Raw genomic sequence first — 27,099 nt, forward strand, 5'->3', positions numbered from 1 at the left:
AATCTCGCCACCTGCAGAGTTACAGAAGGATCTGTATCCTGCAAAAGCAGTGCGGCATGTGACTCAACAGGCCTGCCAACCAAGCGCAGTAAAGCAGGACCCAGGAATTTAGTCCTGGCTATGCTATGTAAGGGACAGTTAAACATTATATGTGGAAGAGATTCAACTGTTTTCCCGTCACACTCGCATAGCGGAGACACCAGACCCTTTTTTCCCCAGTCTCCCACACCATACTTCCCTTTGAACAGGGCAGGAGATCCATGGAGTTGGAGATGTGCAGTCCGGAGTGGAAGAAAGGGCTGAAATGTCACAGGGGACAGAGCACAGGATCCTGCTCAGTCTACCTCGGAATAAGCTGAAGATGTGGAGGTGATCAACAGGAAAGGGATTTTGGTCTCACAATCCCTTTGTCTCAACAGCTTTAAAAGGGTGTTTAAGCCAGTGGCCAAAACCATGTATGTGAAGAAGGCCTTTCTCTAGGCAATCACCAAAACCTGTGAGCTAATCCTTTTTATCTCCAGGAAATAGAGGGCACTCCTATGTCTACTTAAGAGTAAGTTCAAAGGGACTTATCCCAGGACACAGGGCTGTAGGCTCAATTTCCTCTTTGCTCCACAGAGCTCAGAAGAGAAAAGAAAGATGTGATGTCTTCTTCTTCCAAATTGAGAATTGCCATTCAGGTGACTATGATAAAAATGTGGAATTAAAACGCCTCTCCCTGTTTTTATGCCCCATCTGTTTGGCACTGGTTGCAATGCTTCTGTTGAAAATGGGGAGGGGAACTATTGCAATTGGCATTCTTTGAGTTTCCCCCCTTCCATTTGCCAACAACTGTCTGTGTTGAAAAGTTGGGTGTCAATAGGATACCTGCTCTCTCACTGACCTGGCAGATACGGCTGAGACACACTTCTCTCCTGGTGGTGGGATTCCCACAAATAAAGGGATGGGCAGACTTCCAACTTGGGGGATTTGCTTTCATTTTTAATCCGAATGCTGAGATCCAGAAATGGACCCAGGTGCAAAATACGAGCTTATGCAGGGAAGCCCCTGAAATCTGCCCCTCACCCAAACTGGATTGACTCCTGCAGACATTCATGGTAAACACAGGAAGGTCTGAAGAGAAGCTACAACATAGAGAGGAGCTTTGCAGGGAGGGCTTTCAAACACATCTCTGAAGGGACCCTTGTTAAGATTTCACATTCTGAGTACCCAGACTTGGGATGACAAGGCCCAGGTTCAAACCGCTTTTGACCATAAACTTGAATGTTTCTCCTTTTTCTAAGACTCTCAGCTGAGCCTCTTCTACCTTACAGGGTTTCTCTGAGGATAAAACAGGAGATCACCCTCCTAAAACCCCTGGAGGAAGTGTCACGTGGAACAACAAAGGAACAACAAGAAGTACAATCTTTAATAGAATCAAACACGTTAGCACAGGAAACACATCCCCAAATACTTTCAGGCCCGTTGTACAAAAATAATAGAAGAGGGGATCTCTAAAAATACTGGTAAGTATCTGACTGTTCACTACAAAGCACCTTGGAGAAAATAATTGTATACATGGGGATTTACCACAACCCCCTGAAATTCTTTATTCTAGATTGTCATTCAGAACCTCTGACAGAGGCTCCTCATTGTCAAAGAGGATTTTGTTACCTCGAGGCCCAAGACCTATGTGGGGGGTGACATTCCTGGGGTCAGCATTTTTGTTGTTGTTTAGTCGTGTCCGACTCTTTGTGCATGCAAGGGCAATATTGCATAAGTCAGGAAGACCATCAAAAATGCCCCCCAAGCAACCATCCTTACTTGTCCGAAGCCAAAGATCTTGACCTTTCTAGAGGCCGGTAAGCAAGGTGGACTTAGAAACTCTTTCCCCCCACTGCCAAAGCCCCCCCCCCCAATTGGGCTCTGGAGACTCCTGAGAGATCTCACACAGTCCCTTCCAACAGTTCTTCCCAGTCTCTCAACCTCTTTCTATTTATTAATTTGCTTTGACGAAGGGCTCCAGGCTGCGATCACACAAGTAAGTTGCGTGTGAGTTTTGGGCCGACTGTACTCAACTAAAAAACAGGTCTCTGATTTTGCTGAATTGCCACGTAAGCTTCCCTGAGTAGCAGCAAAAAAAGGAATTTTGGAACTTCCATCTCCACGACAGTGGAGGCTTTTGGGGGAGGAAAGGGAATCTGAGTTCAGGATTGAGGCTGAGGAAGGTTTAAATGATACCTGTGCATAATTTTATTCATAAAAGATGGTATTGTCTCTAGAAATCTTAAGTTGGAGGATGAAGAGAGAACAGTGGTGCCTCAGGTTAAGTACTTAATTCGTTCCAGAGGTCTGTTCTTAACCTGAAACTGTTCTTAACCTGAAGCACCACTTTAGCTAATGGGGCCTCCTGCTGCTTCCGTGCCGCCAGAGCACGATTTCTGTTCTCATTCTGAAGCAAAGTTCTTAACCCGAGGTACTATTTCTGGGTTAGCGGAGTCAGTAACCTGAAGCGTATGTAACCTGAAGCGTATGTAATGCGAGGTACCACTGTATATTGAAACAGGAATGTGGGGGGGGGGTACTGTTGTTTCCTAAATCATTTTCTTCATTCTTTCCTCCTTTTGCACCTCCTGCACAGACACAAATAGCAGATTCCCAAGGGAGAGAGAACAGGCAAGTTTGGGGACTGACAGGAGACCCAATCCATCAGTGTCATTTACAAAGCTGGCCTGAGAAGGGAGAGTTGCATCATGATTGACACAAGGGATGGCCAATCACAGTTCTTCAAATATGCTTTCTCAAGTGCCTTTCAGCTCAGTCCTGGAGACTGAATGTGCCATGATGGAAATGAATATACGCTTGCCTGTCTGCACCCTCAGTCAAGAGAGTCTCAAGTTCCCTTCCTCACTCACACAAAAAAAGGGCTGGAGGGTCTCTCCTGAGAAGGATGCTTCTGAGAATGAGTGGAGAAGGGCTGCTGTATCAGCATCGTAAAAGGACACCCGTCCCCCTTCACAGTTCAGGGTCACTCGGATCCTCTTGGGCTCTCCGCCCAGAATCGAAACAGGGTGCCCATCGCAGGTGGAGACCCAGTTCCCTATGCGCCAGATCCCTTCTGTAGGATCAAAAAAGAAAAAATCCTTCCTATTCACAGACTTTCTGGCCACCCCCACCTCCCACCCCTCTTCTCTTCCCACAATGACCTCCCAGAAATGTCTGCCTGCTGTGAAACCCTCACATCCCAGCACATAAAGATATGTGTCAAATCTCTCAGGGTTGTCTGGCAGGTCTTGACGCACTTCTCCCTCTCTCACACTCTTTCGATCCTCAGACAGGATGAGACAGGGATGTGCTGTGTCTGGATCCAAAGTTATGTTTTCTGTGGGGTCAGAGGAGGAAAGAGAAGAGAAATGACGTCAACTGGGAGACTGACACTTCTTTAGACACATGAGAGAAACAGCATCCCCTCTGAAATGAACAGGGACTCCATGGCTCTGCATTCGAGACAGGGGTGTTCATCAACTTCTTAATAATGATTCGGGAAACATTTGCAGTTCTTTCCCTACCCCTACGGTTTGTGATTCGTGGGTTTCCACTTAATTTTACTCTGATTTCAAATATGATTTTGAACTGTATTTTAACCAATCATTTGATTTTGTGTTTTTAATGTATTATATATGTGGCATCTTCCTTTTGCTATGACTTGTTTTAATGCATTTATTGTTGCAATCCCAAACCAAGGGGCCTTTATTAAAGCCAAACCCAGTAAAACCTAGTAAGTGCCATTCCCACCTGTCACCTTCAATGCAAAGACCCCATCCTGGCTCCCCAGACCGGATTGGCTGTATGATTCTCTTTTTCTTCATTGTTCCTCACATTTATGGAGTGGAAGCATCATGAGAAATTGGTCATTTAATGTGTCAACACGAATAGAAGTTATAAATATTGCAGCTGTTGTATAAGGGATCATGATGATGACTAGAATGTCATTGAAATCAGTAAGATTTTGGAACACAAAAATAAAGAAAATCATCAATTCTAGCACCTTAAATAAGCTATATAATTTGGTATTTGAATGATTTACATTAGAATAGTATTATAAATTGGTATGGGACGCGGGTGGCGCTGTGGGTAAAAGCCTCAGCGCCTAGGGCTTGCCGATCGAAAGGTCGGCGGTTCGAATCCCCGCGGCGGGGTGCGCTCCCGTTGCTCGGTCCCAGCGCCTGCCAACCTAGCAGTTCGAAAGCACCCTCGGGTGCAAGTAGATAAATAGGGACCGCTTTCTAGCGGGAAGGTAAACGGTGTTTCCGTGTGCAGCTTTGGCTCGCCAGAGCAGCGATGTTACGCTGGCCATGTGACCCGGAAGTGTATTCGGACAGCGCTGGCCCCTGGCCTGAGTGAGATGGGCGCACAACCCCAGAGTCTGGCAAGACTGGCCCGTACGGGCAGGGGTACCTTTACCTTTATAAATTGGTATTGTTATAATGAAGCTATTATTATAATTGAAAATAATAATAAAATAAATTGGTCAGGCTGATGGACATTAAAAAGAAGATTGGCTCTGCAGCCCCCTGCCACATTAAGGAAAAGTTAGTCAAGCAATTTCTTTTTAAAGACACACATTTGTACAGAGGCCTTTGGAAATTAAATGTGACATTGGATGTTGCCAGTGCTATTAGTCAATTTTTTTCTGTAAACGTAATGGGTTTTTCTAGTTCATTGTTGTGTTTATAAGCCTTTATGCATTTTATTTACTGCTGTTATATTTAAAATTATATTCTAGGGTTCTTGTAGACAAGTAATAGTTTCCTTTATGCTGCCATCTGCTGCACCATTTCCAGCTGTTACAATTCCCTTTTTTTGGTTTCCAGGATCAGGCCAGACTGGACTTCTGTCTTCCCATTGAGCCTTTCCCCCCAGTCTGTGGTGCAATTCTGCCCTGCTCTTTAAAGTTTTCTCAGGTTTCTCTAGTTTAAGCTGAGAAGTCATGTCTTCCGTCCAATACAAAAGCTGAGGGAAGACCCCCATCTTGCAGGGAAGCCAGACCCCTGGAATTCACACTCAGGCAGCCCCCAGCTCCCTCCACTGACACCAGAACCCATTCACCTTTTCACCCCCAAAGGTTGTTGCAGCCATTTTCTGAGCTATTTGTGTTCATGAATTTCCTATTCTTACACCTTTCTCTTACATAAACTCTCCTAAAAGGGATTGGGATCTTGAATGGCTCAAAGGGATATTTCCCCCTCATGTGCCGGGAGCGTAAAGCATGGACAGAAGAGCTGCAGTGGCCTGGTCTTTTGAGAAGCGAATCCCATCGCCTGAATTTGTGCCAGGGGAAATGGCAGGGGAAACCCAGCCAGATGGTCAGGTTATAAATATTAAATTATTATTATGATTAAAAGTACCTTTTTGTGGCTGAAGTCCATATTCCACAGTGTCTGGAAGAGAAAAGATTTACCAGAGATTTACCATCACACCATCATTCAGATAACAAACCTGGAAAGAACAATATGAGCTCATGAGATTGTAGCCAGGTGTTGTGGACTACAAGTCCCATCATCCCTAACAACTGGCCAGGCCAGCTGGAGATTATGGGAGTTGGCAGTTAAACCTACCTGAAACCTACCTTAAACTGAAACTCTCCATGCTGGCTTTCCCTGCATAACCAGGGCAGGGGTGATGTCATGGTCAGACCTGCCCAAATCTTGGGAGGAGGAGCAGGACCCCCAGAAGATCTCCCCATCAGCAACAAGATCCAAACATGCCTGTTCCAGGATGGGAGGCCTCAACCCCTCTGCTCCTGGCTGGCTCTTGGACGGCCCCCCTCTCTCCTTCTGCCCCCCTTACATCTATCTCAGGGCAAAGGAACAGAGGAGATGCCCGAAAAGCTGTAGGTGACGCTACTTGGGAAATAGGTGAGATGCGTGAAAGCACCTAAGGCCTGGCTGAGAGAAGTGAAGAGGTCAAGGACAAATTTTTACAGAGAACCCGGAACTTAAGGGAGGGTTACATTCCTGGGGATTGTGCATAAAGGCAAATTGTGCAAAGTCAGAAAAACCCCAGAATCACCCCTGCCATCTGAGATCTCAAGATGGCCCCATGAGATTTCGCAGGAGACTCTCAGAGCCCAGTAATCATGGTTGAGGTCTTAAAAGTGATTTTCGTGGCTGCTAAACACTTTGTGGCAAGAGCTTTCAAGCCCTTTACCTTGCTGACTGGAATCTGGGAGGCTCCCCCAAGATCTTGCAGGAGCTTCCAGAGCCCAGCAAGAACGGTTTATCCTCCTCTTTCAATTGCATAAGAAAAATCAGTTGTGCGTCATCTACATAGGAAAGTGTGACTTTTAGATATTGAAAAGGAATAAACATTCAATTTTCCTGGCACCGTTAATGACCTGGAGCCTTTCATGAGCAATTTTAAATGCCCAGTATAAACCCTCGCAGCCCTTCTTTAGTACCTCTGAATTTCTTCATGACTCCCTCCAGGAAGGGATTTATATCTCCGAAGTCCCAGATCCTCCACTTCAGAGCAGGAGGAAAAGCTACAGGAGGATCCTCTAAGTTCTCCTTCGCCTGAGACCTGGGAGGAGAAGAACAAAGTCAAGCCACCACCCTTCCAATGCAATAAACCTTCTGACAAGGCAGGTGTCTCATCCTGATGATAAAGGCATGATGGATATATCATGAAGGAGCATTTAGCTGACATGTGGATCTAGAAAGCATCTAAGAAGTTGAAGGAAAATCGAAAGACACCTGCTTCCAAAAAAGAAGCTGATATATGCAAATTATTATTTTTTAAAGAAAAGTGAACAATACTGGGTCCTTATGGAGAAATTTTAGCACTATACCAGTTTTAGTGAAGCATTTCACGTGATTAATGAGCAGAATAAAATGGATTTGGTATTTGCATTTCTGAAATATAAAGAAGTTTAGAATGCTTTAGAATGGCTTTTGCAATTCACATTATAAATGTATTTTAGCACAGTGGTTATATTTTAAAAATGGAGAAAACATTAGAATATTAAAAAATATTAAAGCAATATTTTCTAAACATTCATGAGTATCTAAAATTGTCTGGAGGACAAGTCTCTCAGAGGCTACTCTTCACCATGGCTGGGCCAAAGGCAGTGGTGCCTCTGAACTCCAGTTGCTGAAACCACAGGAGGGGAGTGTCCTCTGGGGCTCAGATCCTGATTGTGGGTTTCCCACAGGCTTCTGGTTAAGCACTGTGAAAACAGGATGCTGGACTAGATGGGACACTGGCCTGATCCAGGAAGGCCCTTTCTCACCTTCTTATGTCTGAGGAAGAACCTGCAGAAGCCAGAAATACACTGAATATTTAAGGGTAAGTTATAGTGAAGATATTTACAAGCCCCTTTGGCGTGTCCCCCTTTTTGTATCAATTGCAGAATAAATGATTCCATCACAGAGAAGGGCCTTCAGAAATATGCAATGGGAACAGCTTTCTGTCTGTAATTTTACAGTAGATGGGACCAATAGCTACCACAAAAATGTGTCCCTATTTTTGTCTGTTATTTTGTGAAATTGACGATTGAGTCCTAAGCTATCTCTAGAAGGAGAAACTGGAGAGTGAGTTTCTCATTCATTAAACAGGAACTTTCCTAGCATAATAATAAGACAGGGGTTTTCCATCACTTACCCCTGCAAGAAGCTTCCAATATCCTGGAGGGAAGAAAGAAAGATGTCAGGGGAGCCATTTCTGCAGTCAGTTATAAATACTAAGCAGCTGAGTGGCAACTGCTGGGAATCACAGGTTGGGAGAGCGCTGCTGGTTCTTTAGGCTTCTCAGAGACCTCTTGTTGGCCAATGAGAGAACACAATGCTAGAATGAAGGGGCCTGTGGTTTGATCTAGGAGGGGCCCTTCTGTGACCCCAGGACTGACGCCTTTCATTTTTCATGTAGTGTTTTCTTTCCGGTAGCATTTTAATGTGACTAAGCAGCACACTCCACCCTCTCGCATCAGGATGAGGCCTCACCTGCAGGAGTTCACTGGCTGGTTCCTGAAGCTTCTCCTCCATCTCCCGGATGAGGCTGTCAAGAGAGGAGACTTCCCTGGAGAGTCTGGCCAGCTGCTCCTCCCTTTGGGCTGCAATCTCCTTCTCCACTTCTGCCATCTGGGCCAGAATACGTTTCTCCTGTTCTTCCAGAAACTGGCGCAGTCGCCTGAACTCAGCCACCATCTTTTCCCTCTCTGCACCTGTTTGTTTCTGCAGCAAAGAGGTTGAAAGAAGAGAACAGTGGGCCAAAATCAGGCATCTAGTCTGCTCTTGCAGGATAAAGAGTCAAGTTATCCGAATTCCCTTAGAAGGCCACTTCTGACATATTCAGCAGAGAAAGAGCTTCATAAAAACTTCATAAAAACTTACAAGCCCACCCACTCCTTTAAATAGTCTTTCTTGCTTTGTGGGAGATAAGGCTCTTCAGAAATATACCACTTTCTGTATTCTATATTCATCCCCCACCCCCTCCCCCGATATTGATTCTAGACTATAACATTTTTCATCTTAAAGTAGTAACAATGGTGCTTACAAGCAGGTCTTGGCTTTCCTTTTCTGTGTTTGCTTTAAATACTATAATTTTCTCTCTCTCCTTCCTCACATTGTCTAGGCAGCTGCTGATCTGATCCTGAAAAGAAAACAAAATCCAAATTGGGCTGCATTACACATTAACAGGGAAGCTGAATCCTATGTTTGCTCCCTGCCCCACATCCCTGGGTCTTTTGCAGAGGTTCCCCCTTTTCATCCCAGACTAGGCAGAAATGGGGCTGCCCTATATCAGAGCTGAGAAACATGGGGGCCACTAGGGGCGCATCAGAAGATGGCTGACAATAACATCTCTCCGACCCACACGAGGTAATTTGGAGGCTGTGGTGGGAGTAAATAGCCTCCCTACCCCCCCCCCGGATTGCGCGGGGGGGGGACTGCCCTTGCATGCTGTGCCCTATACCATCCCGGAATTTGAGGGGATGGGGACACTAGGCACAATGCCCTCCTGTGGGATTTCGGTGCTCCTGGACGCCGTCTCTGATCCGCGCCACTAGCTGCAAGAAACAATTTGGATGAAGCGAATGCACATATTTCAAGGAAGAAGGGGGAGTAAAAAACTGCTAACAGAAGAGATCTCTGATAAAACAAGACGAGTCGGAGGAACAAGTATAAATCATGAGAAGATACGCCAAGACTCGGTATGGCAAAGGGACTGATGAGGGAGGGGAAAAAAACCTTCCCTTCTTTCTTTCATGTGATTAAACAAGAATCCCCCCCCCCCACAAGTCAGAAATGTCATGTTAAGGACTTAAGCTGTGGATTTAAGACTGTGTGGAGATAAACTTTCGAACCAAAGCATGTTTTAAGAAGAGCGTGGAATGTATAAGGGCTTTGGAATGACGCAGTTAAAAATGCCGTCGCCATATTGGGAAGTTCTGTCGGAGGACATAAGTCTGAGAGGAGAAATAGAGAAATAGAGCTGTTTTTATATTGTGGGTGAAACTCCTCAGTGGGACTTAAGAACAACAGTTCTGTAATTAATGATGGAAAGAGCGCTGTTATCTATGAAGGCGATGATATATGCAAACCATCTCGATTTGAGGATTGGAAGAACGGAAAAATTCACACAGGATTATTATTGGTGTTTATCGGCTTAAGGAGACTATCAGAAGAGATCATAAAGAAAAATGAGAAAATATATGAACAAGATGTGATGCGGAAACAGCAAGATAAGACTGGATAGAATTATGAACTTTGTTTGGACTGATTTGGACATTAATGCAGTAGCAAGAAGATGATCAGAATCCCCCTTCGGATCTTGAAATATGGGTCCCCTCAACAAAATTTAAAATTCGGCTCTGTAATTCGGAATTTATGTGATGTGATGTGATTTGATTTGATTTGATCGGCCGGTTAATAAAAATTATTTTTTTTAAAAAAGAGAAACATGGGGGTTTTGCTATTTGTTCCCCACACTTCAACATTTCCCCCCTCCTTTTTATTAAATTAACCCTAGATTTTTAATTTTTCCTCCCAGGGGAGTTACTGCAGCCTGCAGTCAGGGGGACACTGGTGCACTTGAATTCCTTAAAAAGAAAAAGAAATGTTTATTGTATAAAGTTGCAGAAGTTTAATTTTATCAGGCTGCTCAAGATTCCTTTTGGGCTGCAGGTGGAAAGAATACATTACAATTATTATTATTATTATTATTATTATTATTATTATTATTATTACAAGCCCCTCTTGTCTGCAGCTCTTCCACCCCCAAGAAAGACCCTCTGCCTTTTCCTACCTTGTACTCCTGGGACGCCTCCTCTAGAGGAATCACCTCGTGGCTTTTGTGCTCCTTAGATACATGACACACCACACAGATGGGTCTTTCGTCTTCCTTGCAGAAGAGCTTCAGGGGCTCCTGGTGCTTCTCACAGATCTTCCCCTTTCCTTCTGCCTCCTTTTTCCCGCCCAGATGGCTGAATTTCTTTTTTTTTTAATAATATTTTTATTAATTTTAAGAAATACAGAAAAAAGAATAAAGGATGGTTATAAGAAAATAGAATAGAAGAATAACAAATTTCCATGTTCTTTTTCCATCCATTCTAAAGGACTTCCCCACATCCTCCAAACCCTGCATTCTCTGTCATATAAAACATCAGCAATTTGTTAACTTATTTCAAACCTTATTGTATCTTCCATTTTATCATGTTCCCTGATTTCAATTTTACTATAACCCAATTCTTGCATGCTTTGTATTAAACACAATAAAGTTATTTCATTGTTTTACCTCTAAATTCTTGTGTCTTAATTTTCATTTCATAAACTTACATTTGCTGAAGCTAGAGTTTCCTAAAAAGGTGCATTTTTTTTAACATTCATACAGCTTATAGTGTTTTTTCAAATAGTCCTTAAACTTTTTCCAGTCCTCCTCAATTGTTTCTTCTCCCAAGTCTCGGATTCTGCCAGTCATTTCAGCCAATTCCATATAGTCCATCAACTGTGATTGCCATTCCTCCAGCGTGGGTAAATCTTGTGTCTTCCAATATTTTGCAATCAAGATCCTTGCTGCTGTGGTAGCGTACATGAAAAAGGTTCTGTCTTTCTTAAGCACTCTCTGGTCTACCATGCCCAGAAGGAAGGCCTCTGGTTTCTTAGGTAAGGTAAATCTCAGTACTTTTTTTAGTTCATTATGGATCATTTCCCAGAAGGCCTTCACTTTCGGGCAGGTCCACCAGAGATGAAAGAATGTCCCTTCCGCCTCTCTACATTTCCAACATTTATTGTCAGACAAATGGTATATCTTAGCTAGCTTAACTGGGGTCATGTACCACCGGTATACCATTTTCATAATATTTTCCTTCAAGGCACTACATGCCGTAAATTTCATTCCGGTGTTCCATAACCTTTCCCAGTCTTCAAACATAATGTTATGCCCCAAATCCTGCGCCCACTTTATCATGGCGGATTTGACTGTCTCATCCTGAGTATTCCATTTAAGCAGCAGGTTATACATTCTCGAAAGTAGTTTACTTTTTGGTTCTAACAATTCTGTCTCTAGTTTCGATTTTTCCACCTGGAATCCAACCTTCTTATCTACTTTAAAGACCTCTTGAATTTGTGCATAATGCAACCAATCTCGCGCCTTGTTTTTTAGTTTTTCCAAGCTCTGCAACCTCCAATTGTCTCCAATCTTTTCAATAATTTCCCCATATTTAGGCCAATTGGCTTCCATATTAGGTCTCTTACGTGCCTTGGCCTCCACCGGTGAGAGCCACCTCGGAGTCTTACTCTCCAATAAGTCTTTATATTTTGTCCAGACCATTAAAATTGCTCTCCTGACAATGTGGTTTTTAAACAATTTGTGCACTTTGACCTTGTCATACCACAAATATGCATGCCACCCAAAGGCGTTGTCAAACCCTTCCAGATCTAGGACATCAGTGTTTTCCAGTAAAATCCAATCTTTCAACCAGCAGAAGGCTGCAGCTTCGTAATATAAGATGGCTGAATTTCTTAATTATTTCCACAAAATTAGCCAGCTGCTGGTTTTTCCTGATGCTGCTTTGCTCAACGTTTTCCCTGCACCTCAGTGCAAGAAGCCTCTCCCTCGGATCCCCCCCAGCACTGGATCAGGCAGGATCGGCAGAAGTTGTGCCCGCACTCCGGGATGATCACTGGATCCCGGAAATAATCCAGGCAAATGGAGCAAGTGGCTTCGTCGCGGAGATCCCGGACGGGACCCTCAAAAGCAGCCATGGCTGCTGCCTCGACAGGAAGAAAGAGTTGGTTTCGTTTTCTCTGTTTTCCCTCTGCAAATGGGCGTGTTTCCTTTCCAGGAAATTCAGCTGCGATCACTCAGGATCTCTGCTGCCTTGGAGATAAGTGGAGCCCCGAGCCGCTTTGATATGGTGGAAATATATATATATATATTATTTTACATGTCTTATTTTAAATGGAATGCTCATGCTTGGTGGCAAGGAACCATTTCCCCCGTGGGAGCTGGTGGAGTTTATTGTTGTTGTTGTTTACTATCAGCACGTCAACCTCAGACTACTTTGCAAACTAATGAATGCATTGCCGCCCCGCCCCCCGCCTTGCTCCATTGACATCTTCTTTCTAGTTAGCAGCCCCCACATACAGAGGAGAAACAGCCCAGCCCTCCCTCCCGGTGCCAGTTTTTAGTGAGTCGTTTTGACAGACTCGCCGGCGTCTGATAATGTGCAATAACCTCTGGACTCAGCTAAATGCTATCCAGATATTTGCCAGTCACACCACGGGGCACCTATGAACAGCGGGTGCTTTCAATTACCCCTTTGTCAGTGAACTTTAAGGTCTCAAATATAGAATAAAGATTCATAAATGCACACATATCTAAATATATGAACCATGTATCTAAAATACTACGGGAAAGCAATCCTGAAGCCATTTTGACTCCCCCAATGACCCCAAATATTCCTCTGAAGTAAGGGAGGAAAATGGGGGAGGCCTTACCATTGAGTATTGCTTGCAAATCCTGTTTTAAGGGCGTGTTTATGTATGAATAGGGTGAGCCTGTGACCCGGATTCAGGAACTAAAGTATTAACCATCACAGAAGAATGGCCAGGCTGCCCTTTCTGGTTTCCAGCTTCAGGCTTCAAGGGGGGGTGGGCTGATGTAATCTCAAACAAAATCCCTGTTTCCTCGAGGGTAAGGAATTGCTGAATTTGATTGTGTAAAGGGGAACACAGAAAAGGGAGATGTGAGGAAGTCAGGAAAGAGGGTTATAAAGATAATAAGCAAAAAATTAGATTTTCTTTGTTCTTTGTTTTTTCTTATTTTTTCTTGTTTTTTATTGTACCTTTTTGTTCTGTTGGATTGTTCTGTTTTATATTGTCTTTTTCTACTGTTTTGTTGGTTTGTGATTATATAAAATCTTAATAAATATCTTTATAAAAAAACAAAACAAAATCCCTGTTTCCTCTTCATCCTCCCCTCTAAACTAATGAATCGTCCTGCAGTCCAGTGGAATTTTTAAGCTGCTCTTCAGGTCCAGCTTCTTCCATTTCCCCCCCATCCACTGATCCCATCTCCAATCTGTACATCCTCTCAGAAAAATTAACATTAACCATGGAACCTTTTATATTTATTTTTTATTTTTTGGTGTGTGGGAAGAGTTCTCACTCTTTTCACTTGTGATACTTTTTATCTTTATATACTGCTGAATTATTCTTGTTCGGCAGTTGACACATTTCTCATAAAATTATTTTAAAATCACACTTTAAAAAAAATTTCAGTGTTGATGCTCTGAACATTTTTCTCCGACGTTTCATTTGATCCATGCTGAAGTGAGGGTCCCCTTCTTAATTTGGGTCTATGTTCAAGTGTAAAAATGAAGGCAAAACAATTGAGGCTATTGCAAATCCACCAAAATCTGTTTTCAGTTTCATAATCTGGATCCTTGTGGATTATGATTCCTGCTGCCTGTGTGTTGATATTTTGCAGAAGGGTCTGTAACTGAATAAAAGGCTGAGGGGACAGTTCTGAAAACTTTTTGGGGTGGATGTTCTGGGAGGAAACCAAAAAAGTAGCATGAGCAGCAGTTTATCCCAATGTACACACTAACCACAAGGCCAAATGGGCATCACAAAGTAGGAGAGGGATTGTGAAGGCTATAAATAATAAATATTATTATTATTATTACGTATATCCTGTGCTATTGGGATATTTGACCAGATGTTAGACCAGGGCTTCAACTGGATGTTTGACCAGATTGACCAGGGCTTCAACAGAAGTGCCAGTCATATCAGCCAGAAAATCCTCCAGAGCCACTTGGAACCATCAACATCTGAGGGTGGACTATTCTCATGGGTGTCTCTCAACTCTGCAGAGGGGAAAAGGTGCTGGAAAAGCCTAATTTAAACAGGAATTTAGCATCCTGCTCAGTGAAACCTCCTGGTGCAGAAGCAGTCTACCTCTGAATAAGCTGAAGCTGTGGAGGTGAACAACAGGAACGGGCTTTTGGTCTCAAACCTTTCGTCTTGCCAACTTTAAAAGGGTGTGTAAGCCAGTGGCCAAAGCCATATGATGTGCTGTGTGAAGAAGTCCTTTCTCTAGGCAATCACCAAAACCTGTGAGCTAATCCTTTTGGTCTGTATCCAGAAAATAAAGGGTACTCCTATATCTACTCAGAGTAAGGGGCATATCCATGGGGAGTGGGCACAGGGCTGAAGGCTTAATTTCCTCTTTGCTCCAGAGAGCTCAGAATAGATAAGAAAGATGCGCTGCTTTGGCTCCAACAAATGTTGGAAGTGTAAAAAAAAAAAAAAAGACACATTTTTTCATATGTGATGGAATTGTAAAATAATTAAAATTTTTTGATAAATTATATACAATGAAATGAAAAGAATGTTTAAGATAACTTTTAGCAAACGACCAGAAGTTTTCTTGTTAAGCATCTTACGTCAAGATTTGCCAAAAGAGAAGCAGAAAGTTTGTATGTATGCCACGACTGCGGCTGGGATGTTGCTAGCCCAAAGATGGAAAAACAATAAAGTACAAACTAAAGAAGAATGGCAAGAAAAACTGATGGAATACGCTAAAATGGCAAAACTAACTGAAAGACTTCGTGACAAAGACAATAGAGAGTTTAAGAAAGATTGGGAACCAATTATATCATACCTAAAGAAATAATGTAAACAACAATACAGTGGTACCTCAGGTTAAGAACTTAATTCATTCTGGAGGTCTTCTTAACCTGAAACTAATGGGGCCTCCTGCTGCTGCACGATTTCTGTTCTCATCCTGAAGCAAAGTTCTTCACCCGAGGTACTATTTCTGGGTTAGCGGAGTCTGTAACCTGAAGCGTATGTATCCTGAAGCGTATGTAACCCAAGGTACCACTGTATAAGAAAACGAAATTTGTGCTGTTTTGGTTTCTTCCAATTTGAGAATTGCCGTTTGGGTGACTATGATAAAAATGTTGAATTAAAACGCCTCTCCCTATTTGTACACCACATCCGTTCAGCACAGGTTGCAATGCTTATGTTGAAAGGGGGGTGGGTGAACTATTGCAATTGGCATTCTTTTCGCCCCCCCCCCTTCCATTTGCCCACAACTGACTGTATGTTTAAAAAGTAGGGTGTCAATAGGATACCTGCTCTCTCACTGACCTGGCAGATATGGCTGAGACACACTTCTCTCCTGGTGGTGGGATTCCCACAAATAAAGGGATTGGGCAGACTTCAGACATGGGGGATTGGCTTCAATTTCTAATCTGAATGCTGAGATCCAGAAATGGACCCAGGTGCGAAATACGAGCTTATGCAGGGAAGCCCCTGAATTCTGCCCCTCACTCAAACTGGATTGACTCCTCCTGCAGACATTCAGGGTCAACACAGGAAGGTCTGAAGAGGAGCTACAACATAGAGAGGAGCTTTGCAGGGAGGGCTTTCAAGCACATCTCTGAAGGGACCTTTGTTAAGATTTCACATTCAGAGTGCAGAGTGTGTTGGACTTGGGATGACAAGGCCCAGGTTCAAATCCCTTTTGACCATAAACTTTAATGCGTCTCTTTTTTCTAAGTCTCTCAGCTCAGCCTCTTCTACCTCACAGGGTTTCTCTGAGGATAAAACAGATAACCCTCCTAAAATCCCTGGAGGAAGTGTCATGGGGAATGGATATTATACTGTTGAATTTGAAACAAAATAGGAGTAACAAGAAGTACAATCTTTAATAGAATCAAACATGTTAGCACAGAAAACATATCCCCAAATTCTTTCAGGCCCGTTATACAAAAATATAAGAAAAGATGATCTCTAAAAATACAAATACAGTGGTGCCTCACAAGACGAAATTAATCTGTTCCGTGAGGCTCTTTGTGTAGCAGTTTTTCATCTTGCGAAGCAAGCCCATTGACAGCTTAGCGGATTAGCGCTATTAGCGGTTTAGCGGCTTTTAGCGATCAGCTGATAGGCGGCTTATCAGCGGATCAGCTGATAGGCGGCTTAGCGGCTTAGGGAAAGGGGGGGGGAAACCCGCAGGAACTCGCAAGACATTTCGTCTTGCGAAGAAAGCCCATAGCAAATTCGTTTTGCGAAGCGCCTCCAAAACGGAAAACCCTTTTGTCTAGCGGGTTTTCCGTCTTGCGAGGCGTTTGTCTTGCGGGGCACCACTGTAAGTATCTGACTATTCATTACAAACCACCTTGGAGAAAATAATTGTATACATGGGAATTTACCCATTGTCACTGTCCTCTCCTCAGAACTTCTGACAGAGGCTCTTCAGCGTCAGAGGGGATTTTGTCACATCAAGGCCCAAAACCTCCGTGGGGGGTTTTGTTTCTGGGGTCAGCATGCAAAGGCGATATTGCATAAGTCAGGAAGACCCTGGAAAATGCCCCCCAAGCAACCATCCCTACTTGTTCGAAGCCACAAATCTTGAGAATTTTATGTAACCTTTCTTGCTGGAAAGCAAGGCGGCCTTAGAAACTCTTTCCACCACTGCCAAAGCCCCCGCCGCCGCCACCCATTCCTTTCTGGGCTCTGGAGGCTCTTGTGAGATCTCTCACAGTCCCTTCCAACAATATTTCCTAGTCTCTCACCCTCTTTCCATTTATTAATTTGTGTTTTGACGAAGGGCTCCAGGCTGCGATCACACAAGTAAGTTGTGTGTGAGTTTTGGGCCGACTGTACTCAACTAAAAAAACTGGTTTCTGATTTTGTTGAATTGCCATACAGTGGTGCCCCGCAAGACGAATGCCTCGCAAGACGAAAAACCCGCTAGATGAAAGAGTTTTCCGTTTTGGAGGCGCTTCGCAAGACGAATTTCCCTATAGGCTTGCTTCGCAAGATGAAAACGTCTTGCGAGTCTTGCGATTTTTTCCCCTCCCCCCTTTTTCTAAGCCGCTAAACCGCTAATAGCGCTAATCTGCTAATAGGGTTGCTTCGCAAGACGAAAAAACCGCTAGACGAAGAGACTCGCGGAACCGATTCTTTTCGTCTTGCGAGGCACCACTGTGTAAGCTTCCCTGAGTAGCAGCAAAAAAGGAATTTTGGAACTTCCATCTCCATGACAGTGGAGGCTTCGGGGGAAGGAAAGGGAATCTGAGGTTTTAAGTGATGCCCGTGCAGAACTCTGAAAGATTATGGTATTGTCTCTAGAAATCTTAAATCAGACTTGGGGGTTGGAGAGAGAACTACTTCGAAACAGGAATGTGTGTGGGGTTGCTGTTGTTTCCTAAATTATTTTCTTGCCTCTTTCCCCCTTTGCACTGAGAGAAATAGCCCGTTCCCAAGTGAGAGAAAACAGGCATGTTTGGGGACTGACAGGGGACCCAATCAATCAGTATAATTTACAAAGCTGGCCTGAGAAAGGAGAGTTGCATCATAATTGACACAAGGGATGGCCAATCCCAGTTCTGCAAATACGGTTTCTCCTTGTTCCTGTCAGCTCCAACCAGAAGAGGCGACTGAATATGTCATGATGGCAATGAATATACGCTTGCCTGTCTGCACTCTCAGTCAAGAGAGCCTCAGGTTTGCTTTCTCACTCACATAAAACAAGGGCTGGAGAGTCTCTCCTGAGAAGGAGGCTGCTGGGAATGAGTGGAGGAGGGCTGCTGTATCCGCATTGTAAAAGGACACCCGTCCCCCTTCACAGTTCAGAGTCACTCGGATCCTCTTGGGCTCCTCACTTGGAACAGGGTCCTCATGGGGGGAGCATAACTTGTACTCACCAAGCCACTTCCCCAAACCCCAGATCCCTTCCTTAGGACCAAAAGAGAGAAAACCCTTCCTCTTCACAGACTTTCTGGCAACCCCCACCTCCCATCTCTCCTCTCTTCCCACAATGACCTCCCAGAAATGTCTGCCTGATGTGAAACCCTCACATCCCAGCACATAGAAATGTGTGTCAAATCTCTCAGGGTTGTTTGACAGGTCTTGACGCACTTCTCCATGTCTCACACTCTTTCGATCCTCAGACAGGATGAGGCGGGGATGTGCTGTGTCTGGATCCAAAGTTACGTTTTCTGTGGGGGCAGAGGAGGAAAGAGAAGAGAAACGACGTCAACTGGGAAGCTGACTTTTCTTTAGCCACATGACAGAAATAGCATCCCCCATGAAATGAACAGCGACTCCATGACTCTACATTTGAGACAGGGATGTTCATCAAGTTCTTAATAATGATTCCTGAAACATTTGCAGTTCTTTCAAAGGTTCAAAGTACTTAACACACATTATCCACATAGAACCCTTCCAATGTCCCTGTAAGTTAAGTCAATCCTGGTACAGTGGTAGCTCATGTTATGTTCTTTCAGGTTACGTCCTGTGGCGACCCGGAAGTACCGGAAGGGGTTACTTCCAGGTTTCGCCTCTTGTGCATGCACAAACGCGCAAAATGACATCACGCGCTTGTGCAGAAGCGGTGAATCATGACCCGCGCATGCGCAGATGTGCCGCTGCGGGTTGCGCTCTTTTCATCTTGCAAATGGGCCTCCGGAACAGATCCCGTTCGCAACCAGAGGTACCACTGTATGCCCATTTTTCAGATGGGAGGACTAAGGCTGTGAGATAGTGGCTTCTGTAAGGCCACCCCCACCATTCATGGCAGAAGGGAATCAAAGCAGGGACTCCCTAATTCACATCAATCTTTTACCTCACATCACATACCAGACCATGCTTGACAGGCCAGGTAAAACTGGAAGCAGGTGCTCTTGCTCTCCTTGAAAGGTAAAGGTAAAGGTACCCCTGCCCGTACGGGCCAGTCTTGACAGATTCTAGGGTTGTGCGCTCATCTCACTCTATAGGCCGGGAGCCAGCGCTGTCCGGAGACACTTCCGGGTCACGTGGCCAGCGTGACATCGCTGCTCTGGCGAGCCAGGGCAGCACACGGAACGCCGTTTACCTTCCCGCTGGTAAGCGGTCCCTATTTATCTACTTGCACCCGGAGGTGCTTTCGAACTGCTAGGTTGGCAGGCGCTGGGACCGAACGACGGGAGCGCACCCCGCCGTGGGGATTTGAACTGCCGACCTTTCGATCGGCAAATCCTAGGCGCTGAGGCTTTTACCCACAGCGCCACCCGCGTCCCTGCTCTCCTTGAAACCACCATTCAATTTTCAGTTACATATTTAATGTAATGTTATAGCCCATCCTTCCACATAGTTTATAAAAAGAACAACTTTACATAAAAAGATATTTCCATCCTCTTATTGATACTCCCTGTCTAAAATGTCCTGCTCGGGATTCTTGACAGGAGCCGTCAAGCAAGAACAAACTTCGTTGATATGAAAGGCTTTCTTTTCCTATGAATTGTGTTAATGCGTTTATTGTTGCAAGCCCAAGATAAAGGGCAAGAAATGTTTAATTTTTTATTTTTTAAAAAGATATATGTAATTATTATATGTAATTTATTATAGCCAAACCCAGTAAAACCTAGGAAGCGCCATTCCCACCTGTCACCTTCAATGCAAAGACCCCATCCTGGCTCCCCAGACCTGATTGGCTATATGACTCGTCTTTTTCTTCACTGTTCCTCACATTTATGGAAAAGGGGGGCAGTGGAAGCATCACGAGAAAGCCATTTAAAAATTAGTCAGGCCGGTAGACATTAGGAAGATCTGCTCTGCAGTCCCCCCCCCCCCGCCCCCCGCCCTGCTCCTGCCATGTTATGGAAAGTTTGTCAAGCAATTTCTTTTTAAAGACACACATTTGTACAGAGGCCTTTGGAAATTAAATGTGATATTGGATGTTGCCAGTGCGGTTTTTTGTTAAACGTAACTGGTTTTTCTAGTTTATTGTTGTATTGATTGGCCGTTATGCATTTTATTCACTGCGGTTGTCTAAAAGAATCACAGAATATACGTAATTTTAAAGATAAGTAAGAGTTTCCTTTATGCTGCCACCTGCTGCCACACTGGGAGCCAATGTGGTGTAGTGGTTAAGAGCGGTAGTCTCGTAATCTGGGGAACCGGGTTTGCGTCTCCGCTCCTCCACATGCAGCTGCTGGGTGACCTTGGGCCAGTCCCACTTCTCTGAAGTCTCTCAGCCCCACTCACCTCACAGAGTGTTTGTTGTGGGGGAGGAAGGGAAAGGGAAACTCCTCCTCCTCTTCTTCTTCTATATTTCCTTCAGCATATTTTGGAAGCAGGTGTGTTTCGGTTTTCCTTCAACTTGTTAGGTGCTCTCTAGATGCTCCCTTTTGCCATAGGAAAAACCCTGCTCCCAAGTCTTCATGATATAGCCATCATGCCTTTTCATCAGGATGAGACACCTGCCTTGTCAGAAGGTTTCTTGAATTGGAAAGATCGTGGCTTGACTTTGTTCTTCTCCTCCCAGGTCTCAGGAGGAGAACTTAGAGGATCCTCCTGTGGCTTTTCCTCCTTCCCTTCCTCCTCCTTTTTAAAGACACACATTTGTACAGAGGCCTTTGGAGATTAAGTGTGATGTGGGATGTTGCCAGTGCTGCTATTAGTCTTTTTTATTGTAATGGGTTTTTCTAGTTTCTTATTATCTTGATTAACCTTTATGCATTTTACTCACTGCTGTTGTATAAAAGAATCCCAGAATATAATTTTGAAGATAAGTAAGAGTTTCCTTTATGATACCATCTGCTGCCCCTTTCCCAGCTCTTATGATTCCCTTTTTGTGGTGTCCAGGATCAGGCCAGACTGGACCTCTGTCTTCCCACTGAGCCTTTTCCCCTGGTCTGTGGTGCAATTCTGTCCTGCTCTTTTAAGTTACACAGGTTTCTCTAGTCCGCCATTATGTTTAAGCAGAGTCATGTCTCCCCTCCAACATAAAAACTGAGGGAAGACCCCCATCTTGCATGGAAGCCGAACCCTTGGAGTTCACACTCAGGGAGCCCCCAGCTCCCTCCACTGACACCAGACCCATTCAACTTCTAGCCCCCCAAAGTAGTGGCAGCCATTTTCTGAGCTATTTGTGTTCATGCATTTCCCACTCTTACACCTTACTCTTACATATAAGGGGTGGGGATCATGTATGGCTCAAAGAAGAAGAAGAAGAAGAAGAAGAAGAAGAAGAAGAAGAAGAAGAAGAAGAGTTTGGATTTGATATCCTGCTTTATCACTACCCGAAGGAGTCTCAAAGCGGCTAACATTCTCCTTTCCCTTCCTCCCCCACAACAAACACTCTGTGAGTTGAGTGGGGCTGAGAGACTTCAAAGAAGTGTGACTGGCCCAAGGTCACCCAGCAGCTGCATGTGGAGGAGCGGGGAAGCGAACCCGGTTCCCCAGATTACAAATCTCCCAGTCTTAACCACTACACCACACTGGCTCTGATATTTCCCCCTCATGTGCCGGGAGCCTTTGGCGTCACACCACCCCTGTGTCTTATTGAGATTGGGCACAGAAAAGCCAGGCATCCTGGACTGGGGGCTTCCTAAGAGTCTGCAGGATCAGGCCAAGAGCCCCTCTAGCCCAGCATGCTGCTCTCACGGAACAGATGCCTCTGGGAAATATGGGGAAATAAGGAATGGACGGAAGAGCTGCAGTGGCCTGGTATTTTGAGAAGCGGATGCCCCTCTCCCAAAGTTCTGGCTCTGTTTGACCTTGAAATGGCTGAGGAAAACCAGCCAAATGGGCAGGGTATAAATAATAAATTATTATTATTATTATTATTATTATTATTATTATTATTATTAAATGTACCTTTTTGCAGTTGAAGTCCATGTTCCACAGTGTCTGGAAGAGGAAAGGGAACAGAGTTTTAGCTTCACACCATCATTTAGATCACAAACCTGGCAACAACAATATGAGCTCATGAGATTGTAGCCAGTGTGGTGCACTCCTGATGTTGTGGACTACAAGTCCCATCATCCCTAACCACAGGCCATACCAGCTGAAGATTGTGGGAGTTGCAGTTAAAACTATCTGAAACTCTCAATGCTGGTTATCCCTGCATAACCCTGGCAGGGGTAATGTCAAGGTTCAGGCCTGCCCAAATCTTGGGAGGAGGAGCAGGACCCCCAGAAGATCTCCCCATCAGCAACAAGGTCCAGACATCCCTGTTCCAGGACAGGAGGCCTCAACCCCAGACCCCTCTGCTCTTGGCTGTCTCTTGGACAACCCCTCCCTACTTCTGCCTCCCTTACATCAATCTCAGGGCCAAAGGAACAGGAAAAAATGCCTGAAAAGCTGTAGGTGAGGCTGCTTGGGAAATGGGTCAGATGTGTGAAAGCACCTAAGGCCTGGCTGAGAGAAGCAAAGAGGTCAAGGACAACTTTTTACAGACAATTCACAACTTAATGGAGGCTCACATTCCTGGGGATTGTGCATAAAGGCAAATTGTGCAAAGTCAGAACGATACCCGGAATCACCCTTTGCCATGAGATTTCGCAGGAGCCTTTCAGAGCCCAGTAAGGTGATTTGCACGGTGGCCAAACCCTTCATGGCAAGAGCTTTCAAGCCCTTTACCTTGCTGACTGGAATCTGGGAGGCTCCCCCAAGATCTCGCAAGAGCTTCCAGAGCCCAGCAAGAAGGGTTTATCCTCCTCTTTCAATTGCCTAAGTAAAATCATTTGTGAATCATCTACATATGAAAGTGTGGCTTCCAGATATTGAAAGAGAATAAATCAGCCTTCCATTTTCCTGGCACTGCTAATGACCTGGAGCATTTCATGAACAATTTTAAATGTCCAGTATAAAATATTTTCAGCCCTTCTTTACTACCTCTGAATTTTTCCATGACTCCCTCCAGGAAGGGATTTATATCACAGAAATCCCAGATCTTCCACTTCAGGGCAGGAGGAAAAGCCACAGGAGGATCCTCTAAGTTCTCCTTCGCCTGAGACCTGGGAGGAGAAGAACACAGTCAAGCCTCCATTCTTCCAATGCAAGGAACTTTCTGCCAAGGCAGGGGTCTCATCCTGATGATAAAGGCATCATGGATGTATCATGAAGTCTTGGGAGCAGAGTATGGCAAAAGGGAGCATCAAGATAATGTGCGGATCTACAGAGCATCTCGGAAGGTGAAGAAAAACCGCTACACACACCTGCTTCCATAATATGTGGAAGGAAATATATGAAGATCAGATTGAAGGTAAAGAAGCTGATGTATGCAAATTAATATTTAGAGGAAAAATTAACAATACAAGGTCCTTAGAGATTTAGAACTACATCAGTTTTAGTGAAGCATTTCAAACGATTAAAATTATTAATATTTTGTAGCCCCGTGCTTACATTTAAGTAGAACGAAATATCAGAAATTAAAGCTGTCTTTTCTAAACATGGAAGATTAAAAAAAATTGAAGTTGTTTGGGGACAAGGCTCTCAGCGGCTGCTCTTCACGATGGCTGAGTCAAAGGCAGTGGTGCCTCTGAAACCACAGGAGGGGAGTGTCCTCTGGGGCTCGGATCCTGATCACGGGTTTCCCACAGGCTTCTGGTTAAGCACTGTGAAAACAGGATGCTGGACTAGATGGGCCACTGGCCGGATCCAGCAGGGCCCTTTCTCACATTCTTATGTCTGAGGAAGAACCTGCAGAAGCCAGAAAGACACTGGAAATTTAAGGGTAAGTTATAGTGAAGATGTTTACAAGCCCCTTTGGGGTGTTTCCCCTTTTTGTATCAATTGCAGAGGAAATGAATCCATCACAGAGAATGGCCTTCAGCAATATGCAATGGGAACGGCTTCCTGTCTGTGATTGTAGATGGGACCAATAGCTACAAATGACAAAGAAAACATGTCCCTGTTTTTGTATGTGATCTTGTTAAATGGATGGTGGAGTCCTAAATTATCTCTGGAAGGAGAAACTGGAGAGTGAGTTTCCCACCTGTTAAACAGGAACTTTTGTAGCAATATAATAAGGTTTTCCATCACTTACCTCTGCAAGAAGCTTCTGATATCCTGGAAGGAAAGAAAGAAAGATGTCAGTGGAGCAATTTCTGCAGACAGTTATAAATAATAAGCAGTTGAGTGACAATTGATGGGAATCACAGGTTGGGAGAGCACTACTGTTCTTTGGGCTTCCCAGTGACCTCTGGTTGGCCAATGAGAGAACAGAATTCTAGAATGAAGGGGCCTTCATGTACCAATTGTTTTCTTTACAGCAGCTTCTTTGCGGGGGGGGGGTGGGGGTGGCATGTTATCCTGCCTATAGTCTGAAGCAGCGCACTCCACCCTCTCGCATCAGGATGAGGCCTCACCTGCAGGAGTTCACTCGCTGGTTCCTGAAGCTTCTCCTCCATCTCCCGGATGAGGCTGTCAAGAGAGGAGACTTCCCTGGAGAGTCTGGCCAGGTGCTCCTCCCTTTGGGCTGCAATCTCCTTCTCCACTTCTGCCATCTGGGCCAGAATAAGTTTCTCTTGTTCTTCCAGAAACTGGCGCAGTCGCCTGAACTCAGCCACCATCTTTTCCCTCTCTGCACCTGTTTGTTTCTGCAGCAAGGAGATTGAAAGAAGAGAACAGTGGGCCAAAATCAGGCATCTAGTCTGCTCTTGAAGGATGAAGAGGCCAGATATCCGAATTCTCTTGGAAGGCCACTTCTGACATATTCAGCAGAGAAACAACTCCATAAAAACCTACAAGTCCACCCCCTCCTTAAATGGTCTTTCATGCTCTGTGGAGATCAGGCTGTTCAAAAAGAAACCACTTTCTGTATTCCATATTCCCCCCCCCAACCCAGATATTGATTCTAGTCTATAGAACTTTTTCACCATAAAGCAGTAACAATGGTTCTTACAAGCAGGTCTTCGCTTTCCTTTTCTGTGTTTGCTTTAAATACTAGAATTTTCTCTCTTTCTTTCCTCACATTGTCTAGGCAGCTGCTGATCTGATCCTGAAAAGAAAACAAAGTCCAAGTTCGGCTGCACTACACATTAACACAACAACATTAACACAACTCCCTGCCCCACATCCCTGGGTCTTTTGCAGAGGTTCCTTTTTCATCCCAGATGAGGAAGAAATGAAGAGGCCCTATTTACACCACTGAACACACCTCCAACATGTTTCCCCTCCTTTTTATTAAATTAATCCTAGATGCTGTAATCTTTCATCCCAGGGGAGTTACTGCAGCCTGCATTCAGGGGGACACTGGGGACACCTTAATCCCTCAAAAATAAAAATAAATGTTTATTGTATTAAGTTTTAGAAGTTTAGTTGCATTAGGAGAATACCTTTTGGGCTGCAAGTTGAGAGAATACATTACAATATGATCATTTTCATTATTGGAAGCCCCTCTTGTATGCAGCTCTTACACCCCCAAGAAAAACCCTCTGCCTTTTCTCACCTTGTACTCCTGGAACGCCTCCTCTAGAGGAACCACCTCGTGACTTTTGTGCTCCTTGGATACATTACACACCACACAGATGGGGGCTTCATCCTCCTGGCAGAAGAGCTTCAGGGGCTCCTGGTGCTTCTCACAGATCTTCCCCTTTCCTTCCCCCTGCTGTTCCGCCCCCCCCCCAGATGGCTGAATTTCTTGGCTATTTCCACAAAATTTGCCAGCTGCTGGTTTTTCCTGATGCTGCTTTGCTCAACGTTTTCCCTGCACTGAGGGCAGGAAGCCTCTCCCTCGGATTTCTCCCAGCACTGGATCAGGCAGGACCGGCAGAAGTTGTGCCCGCACTCATGAATGATCACTGGATCTCTGAAATAATCCAGGCAAATGGAGCAAGTGGCTTCCTCGCAGAGATCCCGGACGGGACCCTCAGAAGCAGCCATGCTTGCTTCGCCAGGAAGAGAGAGCTGGTTTCGTTTTCGCTCTTTTCCGCCTGCAAATGGGCGTGTTCCCTTTCCAGGAAATTCCGATTTCCGGGAAACTCAGGATCTCTGCTGCCTTGGAGTTGGGTGGAGCCCCGAGCAGCTTTGATACGGTGGAAATAAATATATTTATTTATTTTAAATGGAATGCTCATTCTTGGTGGATGCTCGTTTAAGGAACCATTTCCCTGTGGGAGCTGGTGGAGTTTGTTGTAGTTTTGTTGACTATCAGCACGTCAGGCTCAGACTACTTTGCAAGCTAATGAATGAATTGCCGCCCCGCCCCCCACTCTTTGCTCCATCCATATCCTTTTTCTAGTTTGCAGCCCCCACATAAAGAGGAGAAACAGCCCAGCCCTCCATCCCGGTGCCAGTTTTTAGTGAGTCGTTTTGACAGAATCACCGGCGTCTGATAATGTGCAATAATGAACTCTGGAACGAACTCTGCAAACGGCCTTTGCAAACAGCTCAGCTAATGGTATCCAGATATTTGCCAATCACACCGCAGCGCAGCTATTAGCCCCGTTTTCTCAATGAATGCACCCTTTGTCAGTGAAATATCACATTGTTATAAGAATTTTAAGTTCTCAAATACAAAATAAATACTGTACATAAATGCACACATAACTCAATATTTGAATCATGTGTCTGAAATAGTATGGGAGAGCAATCCTGAAGTCATTTCGACTCTCCCAATGGCCCCAAATATTCCTCTGCAGTAAGGGAGGAAAATGGGGAAAGTCCATTCATAAGGGCATATTTGTGTATGAATAGGATGAGCCTGTGACCTGGATTCAGGAACTAAAGTACCTGTGTATCAGAAGGGAAGGAGAGGCCCATTTCCCCACCTCCCAAATCCCATCCTCAGGACAAGGAGTGAACTTGCTGTTCCTCTTTACAGACTTCCTGGCTCCCCCTT

General features: G+C 44.6%; 2 protein-coding genes and 2 long non-coding RNA genes across 4 annotated transcripts; 1 reads left to right on the forward strand and 3 right to left on the reverse strand.

Moving 5' to 3' along the window:
* Positions 1-1,384: 1,384 nt before the first annotated feature.
* On the reverse strand, positions 1,385-16,805 carry LOC310838144. The gene is made up of 2 exons (XR_014560725.1): positions 16,688-16,805; positions 1,385-1,578 (listed from the first exon to the last, which is right to left on the reverse strand). It is a non-coding gene; the product is annotated as an uncharacterized lncRNA (long non-coding RNA).
* Positions 2,407-12,322, reverse strand: LOC310837697 (E3 ubiquitin-protein ligase TRIM7-like). The gene is given in 9 exon segments (XM_083724691.1): positions 2,407-3,361; positions 5,388-5,420; positions 6,440-6,561; positions 7,642-7,664; positions 7,980-8,210; positions 8,533-8,628; positions 10,282-10,453; positions 11,982-12,067; positions 12,069-12,322. Coding segments are annotated over 9 exon segments (1,434 nt in total). The 5' UTR covers positions 12,240-12,322; the 3' UTR covers positions 2,407-2,861.
* Positions 15,581-17,576, forward strand: LOC310838139. Its single transcript, XR_014560718.1, has 3 exons — positions 15,581-16,294; positions 16,641-17,200; positions 17,484-17,576. It is a non-coding gene; the product is annotated as an uncharacterized lncRNA (long non-coding RNA).
* Positions 17,577-17,663: 87 nt separating this feature from the next.
* LOC310837684 (E3 ubiquitin-protein ligase TRIM7-like) lies at positions 17,664-26,213 on the reverse strand. Its single transcript, XM_083724659.1, is given in 8 exon segments — positions 17,664-18,490; positions 22,131-22,163; positions 23,151-23,272; positions 24,304-24,326; positions 24,626-24,856; positions 25,162-25,257; positions 25,708-25,895; positions 25,898-26,213. Coding segments are annotated over 8 exon segments (1,446 nt in total). The 5' UTR covers positions 26,142-26,213; the 3' UTR covers positions 17,664-17,981.
* Between the last annotated feature and the right edge of the window lie 886 nt (positions 26,214-27,099).

This window comes from Podarcis gaigeae (assembly GCF_964106915.1).
Source record: "Podarcis gaigeae genome assembly, chromosome: 2".
NCBI lineage: Eukaryota > Metazoa > Chordata > Lepidosauria > Squamata > Lacertidae > Podarcis > Podarcis gaigeae.